Source organism: Contarinia nasturtii, unplaced genomic scaffold (assembly GCF_009176525.2).
Source record: "Contarinia nasturtii isolate CC-2019 unplaced genomic scaffold, AAFC_CNas_1.1 Cnas_scaffold_129, whole genome shotgun sequence".
In the NCBI taxonomy this organism is placed as follows: domain Eukaryota; kingdom Metazoa; phylum Arthropoda; class Insecta; order Diptera; family Cecidomyiidae; genus Contarinia; species Contarinia nasturtii.
In genome coordinates this window covers 9,309,575-9,323,434 of record NW_022197486.1, presented here as the reverse complement: position 1 = coordinate 9,323,434, position 13,860 = coordinate 9,309,575, and the positions used below count along the sequence as shown (strand labels likewise).

The following is a 13,860-nucleotide window of genomic DNA, read 5'->3' as shown; positions in this document are numbered from 1 at the left end:
AAATTTTAAATTCATCGATCTTAATTCTATCTCGTTAGTGGATTCGAATCCATCTTGGATAGACGAGGCGTTCAACGGTGAAGTTACGATGCAGCTCAAATCCGAAAAGTCCACAATGGCCTTGACAACAAAGAGAAAACACACATAAATTTGTTAATTAAAACAAAATAGTATTATATGCTTCAATTTCAATCACTTTCTCATTCGGAATCCAATTTTAATTCAATGAATAAATTACCTTTGTATATTATCAGCTTTGCAGCTGCAATGTCCCGGTGCCAAATAGTGTTCAGGATGGCTTCCTCTTCGGCGACATAGAAGTCATCATCAAGAAGCATGTAATCCTCTGTAAAATCGATGACATTTTCGTCGCGAATAATGCCTGGTAGCTGAGCAACGTTGTTAACCGCATCGTATGCCGCGTTTTGTCGCCAGTTTTTTCGGTAACAAATGACCTTTGACACAAAACCAACAGCTTGATTTGGATTCGCAACCATTGCATCGCGCAATTCTTGTCGTTCCGATAGCAGCATTCGTTTGCTCTTCATCGTCACGATTTTTTCGGGTAGTTTCAATCCTTCTGGCCAGTCGTTGTTATCTGGCACACACCATTCGCACACTTTGAAACGATGACCCAATGTTTCCAAAGGAAATGGCTCGAAGCAGCGTGCACACAGTCGAGACGTTCGGAACTCATTCACCATTTTCACCACGTTGCCCAGCATTTTCTTAAAACTTTTAATCAGCTTTCGGTTACCAGGGCAGCGAATGTTCTTTTTAATCTTTATCGGCGAGTTGGGTGAGATATTCGCCGCTCCCAAGAAAATTATGCAAGGCTTACCATTTGTCTATTTGGACACAAGAATATATTTTTCTTATTAACAAATCAAATATATTCAACAAATGATCTATGTTTTGTTCTTACCAGCATGGCAGCAATCTTGTCACATACTCGATTCGATTCGATATATTTATCAAATCGTAGACGGGTGTATCTTTCGCTCGTATACACGTCAATGGCTTTCTTCATAATCCTCAAGCGATGACTTATATAGTCTCTCCAATTTTCTCCTTTTGGACTCGGCATTTGCGGATAACGGGTTCTGTCATTTCGATCGTTTTGTTCAAAGGCGACAAACCCACGTGTCCACCGCTTCGCTTTTCGGTTTCGTACTCCTTGCTTCGTCAGGTAATGATATTTCTTACTGCTGGTCTTGAAATTCATCTGTGTGTGTGTGTGTGTGAGAGAGAGAGAGAGAGAGAGAGAGAGAAAATGAATGGAATAAATCACACGATGAAATGAAATGCATACTGAGAAATCACAAACACATACCTCTTTGCCGGAGTCGATATGCCGTCTAACGGTCGCGTTCCACGTTTTCATGCCCGGATCGATTCCCAATTCGTAGATGTAAACGCCATCTTCGTAACGCTTTTTTATGAGTTCATCGCTCACCAACTGTTCCAATGTATTTCGCGATACGTCGTATAAAATCGATGCTGACACACCATCGGTTACAACATGATAATGAAATTCTTTGTTCGCGTTCAATATTCCATTGATTTTGTTCATATCGAAAATCTCATTGAAATAATGAACCTTGTTTTCACAGACATGTGTACCATCAACTTGGCGTCCATACTCATCTAACGGGATGATTTTGGTTTCACACATCATTCGATACAATATATCGGCATTAATTTTAATATTCTTTCGCAAATGTGTGCAAATTGGTAATACTGAAAGATTTTTGATTATGGGAAGCTCAATGTCAGCCGGAATATTTTCGAGGTTGTTTTGTACCCAATTGTGATAATCATCGATCTTTTTTTGCATGTGAAGCCACATTGGCAACGTCGCGAACCAATTCTCTTTTGTATCTTTTGCGATGTTGTCGTCTTTTGGTCCGCCAATATTTCGCACACAAGTGAGCAACCGATTCCGTTTGTCCAATCTAATCGCATCACCTCTGGTTGAATCGTATCTTTCAATGGCCCACTTCACTGCATTGTTGACATCATGTTCATCAAATACGTCGTTTGGATCCAGATTGTCGACGTTGTGTTCCCACACCAACAATCTCAGGTACTCACGAAGTCGTTTGTCATCGTGTGTGGTGAGGTTGGTTATGGCATTTCGTGCATGTTGTTGGAATAAATATCTCATAAGATTCCCAAAATAATCATTATTGGGCCATGCGAACCGATTGTCTCCGTCCAATGCCTCGACTATGTCTCGAAATTCAGGCACCATGTCGTTCTCTTCTTTATATTTGCGCAACACAGCAAAGAAGCATCCTTCAATTATGTGGATACCATCACCTTCATCGAAAAATTTCCAGTTGTTCGTCAAAATGGCCTCTTCATTGGCAAGTTTCACTTTGTGTAAAAACAAAAGCGACGCCAGCTCACAGATTTTTGTACACTCGATACTCTTCTTCGCAATCCATGGCAGCACAATATCGTGATATTCCTCTTTGACTGCCGTTGCGGCGGATACCTTTATGGCTAACAATCCACTTTCTTCTGGAAGTTTGCCCACTTTACGTCTTTTCGGTCTCGATCCACATATAGCACCAACTCCTTTTCTTTTTCGTCCGCTCATTGTCAATATCGAATTCTAAAAATAGAATTTTAATGCAATTGCAATGAAGAATAAATTTTTTCGATACGACATAAAAAAATGCTACTGAACACAATGACTTTCTATTGTTTTTTTTTTTTCTTTGAGAGCACAATAAAATAAATTTCTAACTCACTTTAACTCAATTCCGAGTGCAGCAATCAGTTCAATTCAATTGGCACAAAAACACTATAAAATGAATGTTCAAATGAATCTAATTGCGGAATAGAGAAGAGATAAATATGCACACAAAAATTCAAACTTCAAAATGATCTTACTTTGATGAACTCAGCGACATAACTGATGTCTGAATTTTCGTCTTGTTGCGAAATTCAGATGGCGAACGGTTCAAATACTCAAAAAGATCGAAAAGTGTTGAAATATTACCATATTGTTTTGCAAATATTCTGCCCTCCATTTTATAAAGCAGAACCAAATACAAAATTAACGGAAAAATGACAATAGAATGCATTATTATTGCAAACAAAACATTTTCTTGACTCGAAATACAGTAGTGGAATTTATTGATTATAATTGTTGTGTTCTTTTGCACATTCAGATGACAAACTGAACACTATCGAAAGAGTTGTCTCAAGTTTGATGTAAATGAAACTGGAACGTTGACTGTCAACGAACGGTCAAAAAACGAGACAGTCAGCAATGTATTATGTACAATCGAATCAATGGTATTTGATATTCAAACAAACGGATACATATTGCTTGCCTTTTGACGATGCTAGTCAGTGACTAGTAGTCACATGTATGTGTGTGAGTGAGATGATGAAATTATAGGAGAAAAATATTAGCATACAAAACGCAATACTTTGTTGATTTGAAACAGTAAACACAACGCTCATTTGATATAAACAAAATTGAAACTGCGAAATGTCATCGCAGTATTGATGGACTTTTGAAATTTGGCCGTTAACAAAAATAAAAATGTATGTACATTTTCCGATGTTGTTCAGAATATTTATTATTATTTCATTAGTTCGGCAACGCTATGTTTATGTTTGTTTATTTTGAATTTCCCATTTGGAGCCTACACGACTTTATATAACTAGAGGTGTACGAAATTACGCATGACTCAACAGTCCCGCTTCGGGAAGTCGTAATACCAATCTCTATGTTTTGTGATTGCTATCAATTGGCATGAAATTTGACCCTCTTTAAATTGAAACATACCATTTTTTTAATTATAGATATGGGAAACACTCTAATGTACATATGAAACGGAAATCCCTGAGTTGATAACTGAGCAAAAGAACTTGAGCAATGAATAAAAAAGTACCGCGTAAACAAGTTTTTTTCTCGCCTATGACGGTAGCCGGCATACACTATAAACTACTCTGAACACTGAAATAAATAATGATGGCTACAACAGTAATGTTATTGTAATTTTAGCGTGTGTATGTGGGTTTTTTCACACAATTAATAATAATGAAGAAATGAAATTCATACGATTGGCGACGACAAAAACCAGATGATTCGGTTGACAAGGTTATCACTGTTAAGTAAGATTCCAGTTTGGATTTTTTTTTGTTATTTCGAACAATTTTATTCCTTTGCTTATGGCATTTAAATACGAAAAATTCTTTAGTCTGAATTTTAAACTCTTCGTGAGCACACCTCGTTTCAGCGTTAGTTTAGTTGAAATTGTTAACTAGTTGAAAACGGTTAATTTCAATATTCATTTGATTTTTAAATTTTCAACAATGAATTATTTCACCATCTTTACATTTTGTGGTAAGCATTTGTAAACAATTTTTTGAAAGTATAATCTTTTATTTATATATTTTTTTAAATTAAAGTAACCATTGCCTTGGCATCGGCTAGACCACAAAACTTTGAATCGAATCCATGGCTAAACCCAAATTTTGATTTCCAAACCCCAAGTCCAAACCAAGTGAATAACCCAAATCAAATTCCCCAGAATACATTCACATTTGTACCGAATCCTAATAATCCCTTCTTGACGAATCAGAATACAAACAGCGTGACAAATCCACCAAATATTGATGGAACTCTTGATCAATTCTTACAACCACAACCACAACAGCAACAGCAACAACAGCAACAACAACAACAACAACAACAACAACAACAACAACAACAGCAGCAAACGAATCAAAATCAAAATCAATCGGGCGAAAATCAAGAAACAACAACTGCAAATTCAGCAATTGCTCAACTTAAACTTTCGTCACCATATATAAATTGTAGAGCAAATTGTCCTACACTCAGTCAGTATAACCCTCTTTGTGGTTCGGATAATCAAACTTATGACAATGTACAAAAATTGGATTGTGCAAATAGTTGTGGCCGACGATTAACAACCAACTGGGAAGGTACTAATCGTAAAAATTATTTGTTAAGTTTTGTCCAGAATAAAATATTTAACACACGTTTTTGTTATAAATATTTTCAGAAATCACAGGCCGACGTGGTTCATGTACAACTGGACCCAGAGTTCCATAAATATTTCAAAAAGCCGTAGAGCTTCAATGCTAACTCAAAACAAACAATATTTTTTATATAAACTAATAATAATAACACTTTTAAAACATTTCTTAGATTTGACATACAAAATACTGTTTGTCTGTTTGTGAGTGCAAATTATCATTATCGCACATTCATATATACGAAATGACCGGTCACATTTTTTCAATTTTTTTAAAAACTATTAATAAAATATTTGTTCAATTTTTCACATCTATACAAAATGCTGGTTTTTATATAATCAATGAAACGTTCAATGAACTCAACGTTGACACTTTAACAGTGTGAAAACAAAACAGGTATTTGCTGATATCTTTAAGAGAGAAGAATGTATAATGTATATACTGTAATTTTGTTTCATAAAAATAATAGTGTGTGCGAACTTGTGTACAAAAAAACCCTCAAATAATGCTATCATTGTTCGGATCCGATTAATTTTCGAATTATTTCCGCTATTTTATTAACAATATATTCTACGCTGAGAGCCATGTGCTAAAAATGTATGCAAATAACGAGTTTATCTCTGCGTGAAAATCAAAAATCATCTGATTAAACTAGGAGGTAGACAACGCATGTCGAAGATTGTAGAACATTCCATTTGGATTATAATGAAAACTTTTTCAGTCAGATCAATCGGAGAAATGTTTTAAATAAATTTAAATAAGCTGAATTCTGGAATGGTAAAGTATGAGTCAGTTGTAGTAATCTAACTAGTAAAGCTATTTATTTTGATGTTTGATATCGATATGCCAATGCCTGGCGGACGGGGCCTCATTACAATTTTTTAACACCTTAAAGTGGTTGTTTGGTTGTTGTCATTTAGTTTTTAGATCATGGACACAGGACCACTGCTCCCTCACATTATTTTTAATTTTCTGCCAAACATTGAAATTACATTTTACAAGTCACCGAAGGTTTGAAGGTTTAAAGCTATGTTTGGCAAAAAGTTGAAGTTATTTATAGATTCTATTAAATTTCAGATAAACGTCGACGGTACTCTTCAGCTAACTTAATTGAGATAAATACACACTGATTACGCCAAAGGCGCTGCCCAAATGCACGATCTAAATAGCAATATTTTAAAATCGAATTTAATTGGAAGAGTGGTTTAGTACTTCGTCCTAGTCCTAAACATATATTCAACTTATGGAAGAAAATGAGATAGGTCTTGATCTAAAGTTAAAAAGTCATTATTGGTGATTATTGTCTTCTATTTTTAACGCTATTTCAACCAATTTCGGAAAAAAACATTCAGAATCTGAATTTCAGGTTATTCCTGTTCTAAGTGTGCTTCCGTTGTTGATACCATTGCATTTTTTTAAAAATAATAATTCAAAATAATTATAATCAATTCTATATAAAGACACATGAATAGGCTATGATTAAAATGACCTGCAGTCTCAGTTCACAATAAAAGAGCAACATGATTTCAGGTCATTTTAATCCCACTCATTCATAAATTGCTATCACTATCAAGTTTATCAAGTGTGCGAACAATTCTTAGTCCATTGATTATGGCGTATAAATACGGAAATTTCTTCAGTCTAAATGTTAAAATCTTCGTGAGCATACCTCGTTTCCTCTTAACACAGTTTGTTTAGCTGAAATTGTTAACTAGTTGAAAACGATTAATTTCAATATTCATTTGATTTTTAAATTTTCAACAATGAATTATTTCATCATTTTTTCATTTTGTTGTAAGAATTTGTAAACAATTTTTTAGAAGTATAATCTTTGGTTTATATTATTTTTTGTAATTAAAGTAACCATTGCCTTGGCATCAGCTAGACCACAAATTTGAGTAGGATTTCCAAGTCATGGATCTCAGCAAAACCAGAATTTCCCAAATCCATAGAATCCATGGCAAAACCCATCTGACTTCTCTAATCAACATTTCCAAAATAATTTCTTAAATTCAGTCCCGTCACGTCCAAACCAAGTAAATAACCCAATCCAAACAGCGTGACAAATCAAGGAAATAATGATAGCACTTTCAATCAATTCTTACAATCACAACAACAACAGCAACAACAAACGAACCAAAATCAAAATCAATCGGGCGGAAATCAAGAAACAACAACTGTAAATCCAGCAATTGCTCAACTTAAACTTTCGTCGCCATATATAAATTGTCCTACACTCAGTCAGTATGACCCCGTTTGTGGTTCGGATAATCAAATTTATGGCAATGCAGAAAAATTACAATGTGCAAATAATTGTGGCCGACTATTAACACCCAACTGGGATGGTACTTATCGTATGGTATAATTATTTGTTATGTTTTGCCTAAAATAAAATGTTTATTATCGATATTTTTAGTGTTTGAAAAAGCTCAAATGAATCGTAGCGGTGAAAAAGTGGCTCTTATTTTTCTCCAAATAATACTGCATCAAGAATCTGACAAACGAGGTTTCAAGTTAATAACTGATACCTTGCTTGAAGTAAACCCGGCAATAATTGAAATTTCATCACAGTTTGCAGGATTTTTATTAAATTGCCTATTATCAGGGGCTTTTAAAAAAAGGGGAAACAAGAGTTCAAATTAGAAAAATAATGATAACATAAAAATTGCTTACTTTCAGTTGTTTTCAGTAATCGTTGACTTTATAATTTCCGTTAACATGTGAAGGCGTCAATGTTCCATATAAATCGTTTTTGTAAGAAAATAGTCGCTGGATCAATATGGAATGACGATTATGATATATGGCGATTTTGTATTGAAAAAAATAATCGGCGTCTTGACCTAAAACGTTAATATGATATGGTTGTTTGAAATGTGTCCGTAAAAAATGGCAATACAAAAATGGAATCTGAAGAACGTTACATAATTTGTTTTTACATAGTACAACTCCATACAAAAAAAAATATGTAACGTTCTTCATTAAAATGTTTCTTAATTTTCTGGGATTTTCCTGCTCAAGTTCATTTCAAGTATATCGGTGAATATTATATTCTATTTTAAATCCAATTTCATCCACACCAAAATCAATTCTGGAAAACCCGTTAAGATTATTTTTTTTCCAAGTGTGCTCCATCGATATCATTTCATTTTTTTTTTTAAATTCGAATAATTATAATAAATTCTTCATTAGTCTTTCATGCTTATCACTATCAAGATTATCAAGTGCGAACAATTCTTAGTCATTTGCTTATGGCATTTGAATACGAAAAATCTTTAGTCTAAATGTTACACTCTTCATAAGCACAGTTCGGTTTCGACTTAAAATTCGGTTTTAGTTTAGTTGAAATTGTTCACTAGTTGAAAAAGATTAATTTCAATATTCATTTGATTTTTAAATTTTCAACAATGAATTATTTCACCATCTTTACATTTTGTGGTAAGCATTTGTAAACAACTTTATAAAAATATAATCTTTTATTTATATCATTTAAAACAAATTAAAGTAACCATTGCCTTGGTATCGGCTAGACCACAAATGGGAGGATTTCAAAGTCAAGAATCTCAGCAAAACCAGAATTTTCCAAATCCATGGAATTCATGGCAAAGCCCATCTGACTTCTCTAATCAACTCCCAAATAATTTCGCAAATCAAGACCCTGGATTTACATTTTCAAACCAAATAAATGGCCAAAACTTTAACCAAAATCAAAGTCCCCAGAATACATTCGGATTTGTACAGAATCCAATTAATGCCATCGTGCCAAATAGTGGTACAAATCAAGAAATTAATAATGTTCAGGGAACTCTGGATCAAATCTTACAACAACGACAACCACAGCAACAACAAGCGAACCAAAACCAAAATCAATCGGGCGGAAATCAAGAAACAACAACCGCAAATCCGGCAATTGCTCAAGTTATAGCTTCGTTGCCATATGTAGAATGTAGAGCAAATTGTATTACACTCAGTCATTATACCCCCCTTTGCGGTTCGGATAATCAAACTTATTACAATGAACAAAAATTGCAATGTGCAAATAATTGTGGCCGACAATTAACAAACAACTGGGAAGGTACTTTTTCTAAAATATTAGTAGTTAGGTTTTGTACAGAATAAAATGTTAACACGACTTTTTTTTTTGTTATAAATATTTTCAGAAATCACAGGCCGACGTGGCTCATGTACAACTGGACCCAGAGCTCCATAAATATTTCAAAAAGCTGTAATGCTAACATGAAAAAAGCAATATTTTTTATACAATATGTTTAATAAAGCAATCACTTTTTAAAAAAATTAAGAATTTGCGTGCTCGTAAATGTGATGGCGAACATTTTCAACGAAACCAAAATCATTAATAAAATATTTTCACTTTATATATTGCAAGTTTTATATTATACCAAATAGTCAAATTGGATAATCAACATGCATTGGATTTTTGACCGAAAACAAAATAACCCTTGACATAAAGTTAAAAAAGATGTTGTTGTTTGAAATGTTTTCTGGAATTTCCCTGGAGTCTAGGAAGAAAATAAATATTTACGAAGAGTAAACTTTCCAGTTCTAAAAATCATTCATGCTTAAGTTCATTGTCAAGTATATTGGTGATCGTTATCTTTTATTTTAAACGTTATTTCAACAACAACAAAGTTAATTTAAAAAAACGTTGTGATTATTTTTACTTCAAATGTGTATGGTGGTCTGTGTGTGTGTGCTTCCATTGGTGCCATTGCGTTTTTTACAAATAACATTTAAATGAATACAAATGTTTTTACGGCAAATAATAATTATTAAAGACCGAATGGGAAAGCCAAATATAGAAATGCGTTTAACGCTTTTAATGATAATTGTTGAAATTATATTCATTATTATCGATGACTATGTATACTTTAATGCACTGTCAGTATTCACTGTGCATACGGTGTACGATCACATTCAATATTTAATTCGTATTTTGTTGGGAAGCTCCCCAGACTCAGCGATTCCATATGATTGTATGTACGATTGACGTCTTCTGTTATCATGGGAAAAAACAAAAACCATTTAGTATATTTCAATCAAGAGATTCGCGCAGTCAATATGATTGTATTGTGACGTCACATATCCAAACATTATATTGAGATATTTTTAGCCAGATGAATCAGCTCAGCCAGATATCGTCAGGAGCTGAAATTGAGTGAAAACCTAGGGGAAAATGACTCGTTGTAAGTTCATAAGTATATGTAAGTTTCACAAGTTCGCGTAAATTCTCTTGAGTTCTACATACATTTTTGTAAGTTCGTTTAAGTTTTACGTAAGTTCCCATAGATTATTAGTAAGTTTTTCAACGTCAAGTGAACATCGCAGAATGTTGTAAATGGTAATAAATGTTAGTCATGTTGAATCAGATAGAAAATAATTTGTATAAATAAGTCAAGCAGGTTTTCGGTGAAAAAATACCAGGAAATATAAATTCGTCTAATTAGACGTCATTTTTGAAAGAGTCGGTTTTGTTAGTGAATAATCAGTAATAAGTATGAGTGTTGAGAGCGATGCTTCAATATCAAAATCAGGTCTTTTAAGGATGATATCCAATTTACTAATTGGATTGGTAATTTTTATTTTAAAATACGTTCTACTTTTTTGTACAAATTATTTGCAGCGTGAGATGTAATTAAAAAAAGTTGACCAGTGGCACTCCAGTGCGACTGTTTCGGCATGTTGACGCACATCGAACTTACAGCAGTGTGTTAATGTATATGGACAAAGCGTAAGTTCGTATAAATTCTCATAAGTAGCGTGCGATTTCATAAGTTCGTCTAAGTTTTTTTAAGTTTTTCGTACAATTCGATAGGTTTCGTCGAAGTAGTCATTTGCCCCTAGGTGAAAACAATAGAAGTGATTCTTATGGCTATAATTACACCCACATTGCTACAATCACTATAACAATCACTTTTCTTGTTTTCACTCCTGAGCTGATTCATCTGGCTGAAAATATCTCAAAATAATGTCTGCACATATCTTACGGAAATATTTTCCGGGAATAACGCCATCTGTGTAAAACAGACATACTACAATGTGAAAATATAGCAAGAATAAAAGAGGGGAAGGAGACGAAGAAGAAGGAGCAATATATATACGTTTGTTTTACATTATAGTAAGCCTGTTTTTCGTAGATGGTGTTATAAGTATCTATCAAAATAGCGCTTGTTCTTCAATATCAATATGCCGAATTTATCACCATAATTAAACATGTATATAATATGTTTTTTTTAACTCAGCATATTAACACGAACGACCCAAAAATATTTACTCATTATTATTAGAAATTGACGTGGATGAATCAATCAATATATTTCGAAATTATATCGTTCTATAACGAATTCTCACAACAAAACTTTGTTTTTATAAAATTTGCAACAGAACGGTATGTTTTGTCAATTCCCAATTTTTAATATTCTATTCGCAAAATTTTACTTCAAATTTGGTTGTTCACAATACAATGTAAATAATTTCTAAAATCAACTGTTTAGTATCTCACATGATTGTAAATTTGCCCTTAAATGACTTCATGATTGTGCACATAAAATATGTATACTTTAATATATTTTAAGAGATAAAAAAATGCAAACATTTCAAGTCTTATTTTTAAGTTGACTTCTCCAACTGGTTTGAATGACTATTTGCATTGAAGTCAAATGAAATGATATAAAATATTCGCTTGCACTTAAAACCTTAGTGAAGTGAACAATTTTGATAAATATTAATGCGATTCGTCGTTCACATCGTTGAATTTAAAAATGAAAAGCGACATACAAAAAAGCGAAGCGACCGGCAAAGTAAATAAATAAAGTTCAAAGAGATGTGTAAAAGCCTTGAGAATGTGTCCCGAGATTGTGATTTGCACCATAAACCGATGACGCTTAAATCGTTTCAATGTTGAGATCCTTTCTAGAGAGCGAACGTTTGAAATTTCGTTTCCGTAGTGCACAAAATGCAATGAACAATTTCAAAAATGATAATATTTGTTTGCATTGCGTCTCAATTTCAGTCGGTTTGTATTTTAATCTTCTCTTCGATATTTTATGTGTTTGCAAAGTCCAATTGGGGAGCCTGGAATTAAATCGTGTCAATGCAAATAAAATTAAAATAAAATAAAGCGACATTTCGTCGTTTGTTGTCGTCAATAACGTTTTTTTTTTTGTTCGCTCTATTTAGATGCTAAATCGATGTTTGGTTGGTTTGCAATGTACCGTCGTTTATTTTGCAATGATTTACTTTTGTATTGACAATCATTTACATTCTTTCATTGCCACTGCATTTCAGTTGATTGACGTTTCGAAATCATTTCAAATTACTCTGAATGAATGAACGAGAGAATCTTTTCGAAAAATGCCCAAAAGGGAACCACACATTTCAGGAATGAAAATGAATATTTAGTGGAGGCGAGAGGAAAATATTTTTATTAGTTCCAAATTGGAATGTCTGGTTTCTTTCGCGCCTTTTCGTCACGAGACACACGTATTGATTAACCTCGTCTGCAATAAACAGATAACGAATGTATCAAGAATAAGAGGCTAAACGAAAAAAAAAAGAGAACGCATTAAAATTAAAATAATGGCCAAACACGAAGTCAGTCGAAACGAAGTTATACACCAGGACCAACATCACCGACAACCGATGTGAGGCGGAGATGATTCCGATACTGTCTCTCGACGTATAATTTATACAATATATAATCCTCTTAGCTTGTCTCTCGTGGTGATCCTTAGTCCCGTCGTCTATTATACGAAAAGCGCATTCACACTGTACACACGCACCAAGACACATGGGCCGGTGTATACACGTACACATTTGCCGTCGTCTTCGTTTGTATTTTTTTCTTTTTTCTTTTTGAATACATGAGCAACGTGAAAACATGATCCAAACGAGATATTCATTTATAAACAATTTATCGCAATAAAGCTTCAAAGGACAAAGCGAACAGGCAATCAAAGACATAAGGATAAGAAAAATCTTATCGAAAGAACTTAATGAGCGTGATCTTGAGCAACTCTGCTTTTAAACACATATTTGCTTCTTCTTCTTTTTTTTGTTAAAAATCTTTAATTGCTACATTTGTTTCAATGGTTTTGAGTCACATCGTTATATCGAAAATCAATTCAATTTTATCAAAAGTTTCGATAGATGTTCAATTAGAACTATTTTGCAAACAACGGAAAAGCATTCTCGAATGGCTAACGTGGCTAAAGTTTTCTAACTTTTCAACTAAAAACAAAGTTTAAAGTTAAATACAATATTCGTGGAACCATTGTTGGAATATATAAATTTAATTATAGTTTGGTATGGATAATGAAATTTCCACAAATGGTGCCGACGAGTATAATTTTTTAATGGTTTAAATTTCATTCGTTTTTCAGTATGAAATCGGTGCGCGGACAAACATCGTACATGTGCACGGCTTCCTTTGAATACTTTACATTCCGTGCGAAAATTAAATCTAATCAATGTTCAATGCTTGATACATGAGAATGAGAATGGAAATCTCTTGGAAGAATTGATGCAACAACATTGCAAAATGAATATGCGGCATTGTCGATGGATATATGTCGGTCGGCTCTCTAAAAGCATATCGGCGGTCACTCAAACAAGTGGATGAAGAACGACGACGACGACAACGACAACGACAACATGAACATTTCACTGCATGAACGCCATACACACTTCCATACATAAGCATTGGTATTGATTCAACTCCACGCCGACTATTAGTTTTTAATAATGAAAAGTGTTTGTTTTGCTTTTGTTAGCATCGCAAAGTCAAGATGCAAGAATGGGACAGTGAGTTATATCTCCCTT

At 33.6% G+C, this 13,860-nt stretch overlaps 4 protein-coding genes across 6 annotated transcripts; 3 read left to right on the top strand and 1 right to left on the bottom strand.

Annotated features, from left to right (window-relative positions):
* Positions 1 to 200: 200 nt before the first annotated feature.
* LOC116349170 lies at positions 201 to 3,038 on the bottom strand. Its single transcript, XM_031780480.1, has 5 exons — positions 2,902 to 3,038; positions 2,760 to 2,837; positions 1,334 to 2,620; positions 926 to 1,225; positions 201 to 848 (listed from the first exon to the last, which is right to left on the bottom strand). The coding sequence occupies exons 3-5, from the start codon at positions 2,603 to 2,605 to the stop codon at positions 201 to 203; spliced, it is 2,220 nt and encodes a 739-aa protein (XP_031636340.1). The 5' UTR covers positions 2,606 to 2,620; positions 2,760 to 2,837; positions 2,902 to 3,038.
* A 1,082-nt stretch (positions 3,039 to 4,120) lies between these two features.
* Positions 4,121 to 9,398, top strand: LOC116341902 (dr1-associated corepressor homolog). 2 transcript variants are annotated; one of them, XM_031769249.1, is made up of 4 exons: positions 4,121 to 4,299; positions 8,391 to 8,460; positions 8,528 to 9,097; positions 9,183 to 9,398. In XM_031769249.1, exons 2-4 carry the CDS (start codon positions 8,430 to 8,432, stop codon positions 9,230 to 9,232), a joined length of 651 nt encoding a protein of 216 aa, XP_031625109.1. In that variant the 5' UTR covers positions 4,121 to 4,299; positions 8,391 to 8,429; the 3' UTR covers positions 9,233 to 9,398. The 2 variants fall into 2 exon arrangements, with proteins under 2 accessions (XP_031625109.1, XP_031625119.1); XM_031769259.1 differs by lacking the exon at positions 4,121 to 4,299 and having other exon boundaries at positions 8,390 to 8,460; positions 8,553 to 9,097.
* Positions 4,258 to 5,346, top strand: LOC116341912 (probable serine/threonine-protein kinase fhkB). 2 transcript variants are annotated; one of them, XM_031769284.1, is made up of 4 exons: positions 4,258 to 4,369; positions 4,435 to 4,529; positions 4,608 to 4,971; positions 5,052 to 5,346. In XM_031769284.1, the coding sequence occupies exons 1-4, from the start codon at positions 4,339 to 4,341 to the stop codon at positions 5,099 to 5,101; spliced, it is 540 nt and encodes a 179-aa protein (XP_031625144.1). In that variant the 5' UTR covers positions 4,258 to 4,338; the 3' UTR covers positions 5,102 to 5,346. The 2 variants fall into 2 exon arrangements, with proteins under 2 accessions (XP_031625144.1, XP_031625133.1); XM_031769273.1 differs by having other exon boundaries at positions 4,435 to 4,971.
* LOC116349142 lies at positions 7,073 to 8,377 on the top strand (the record flags this gene model as incomplete). The annotated part of the gene is made up of 2 exons (XM_031780436.1): positions 7,073 to 7,370; positions 7,442 to 8,377. Coding segments are annotated over 2 exons (525 nt in total), but the record flags the coding sequence as incomplete, so codon positions are not given.
* Positions 9,399 to 13,860: the final 4,462 nt, after the last annotated feature.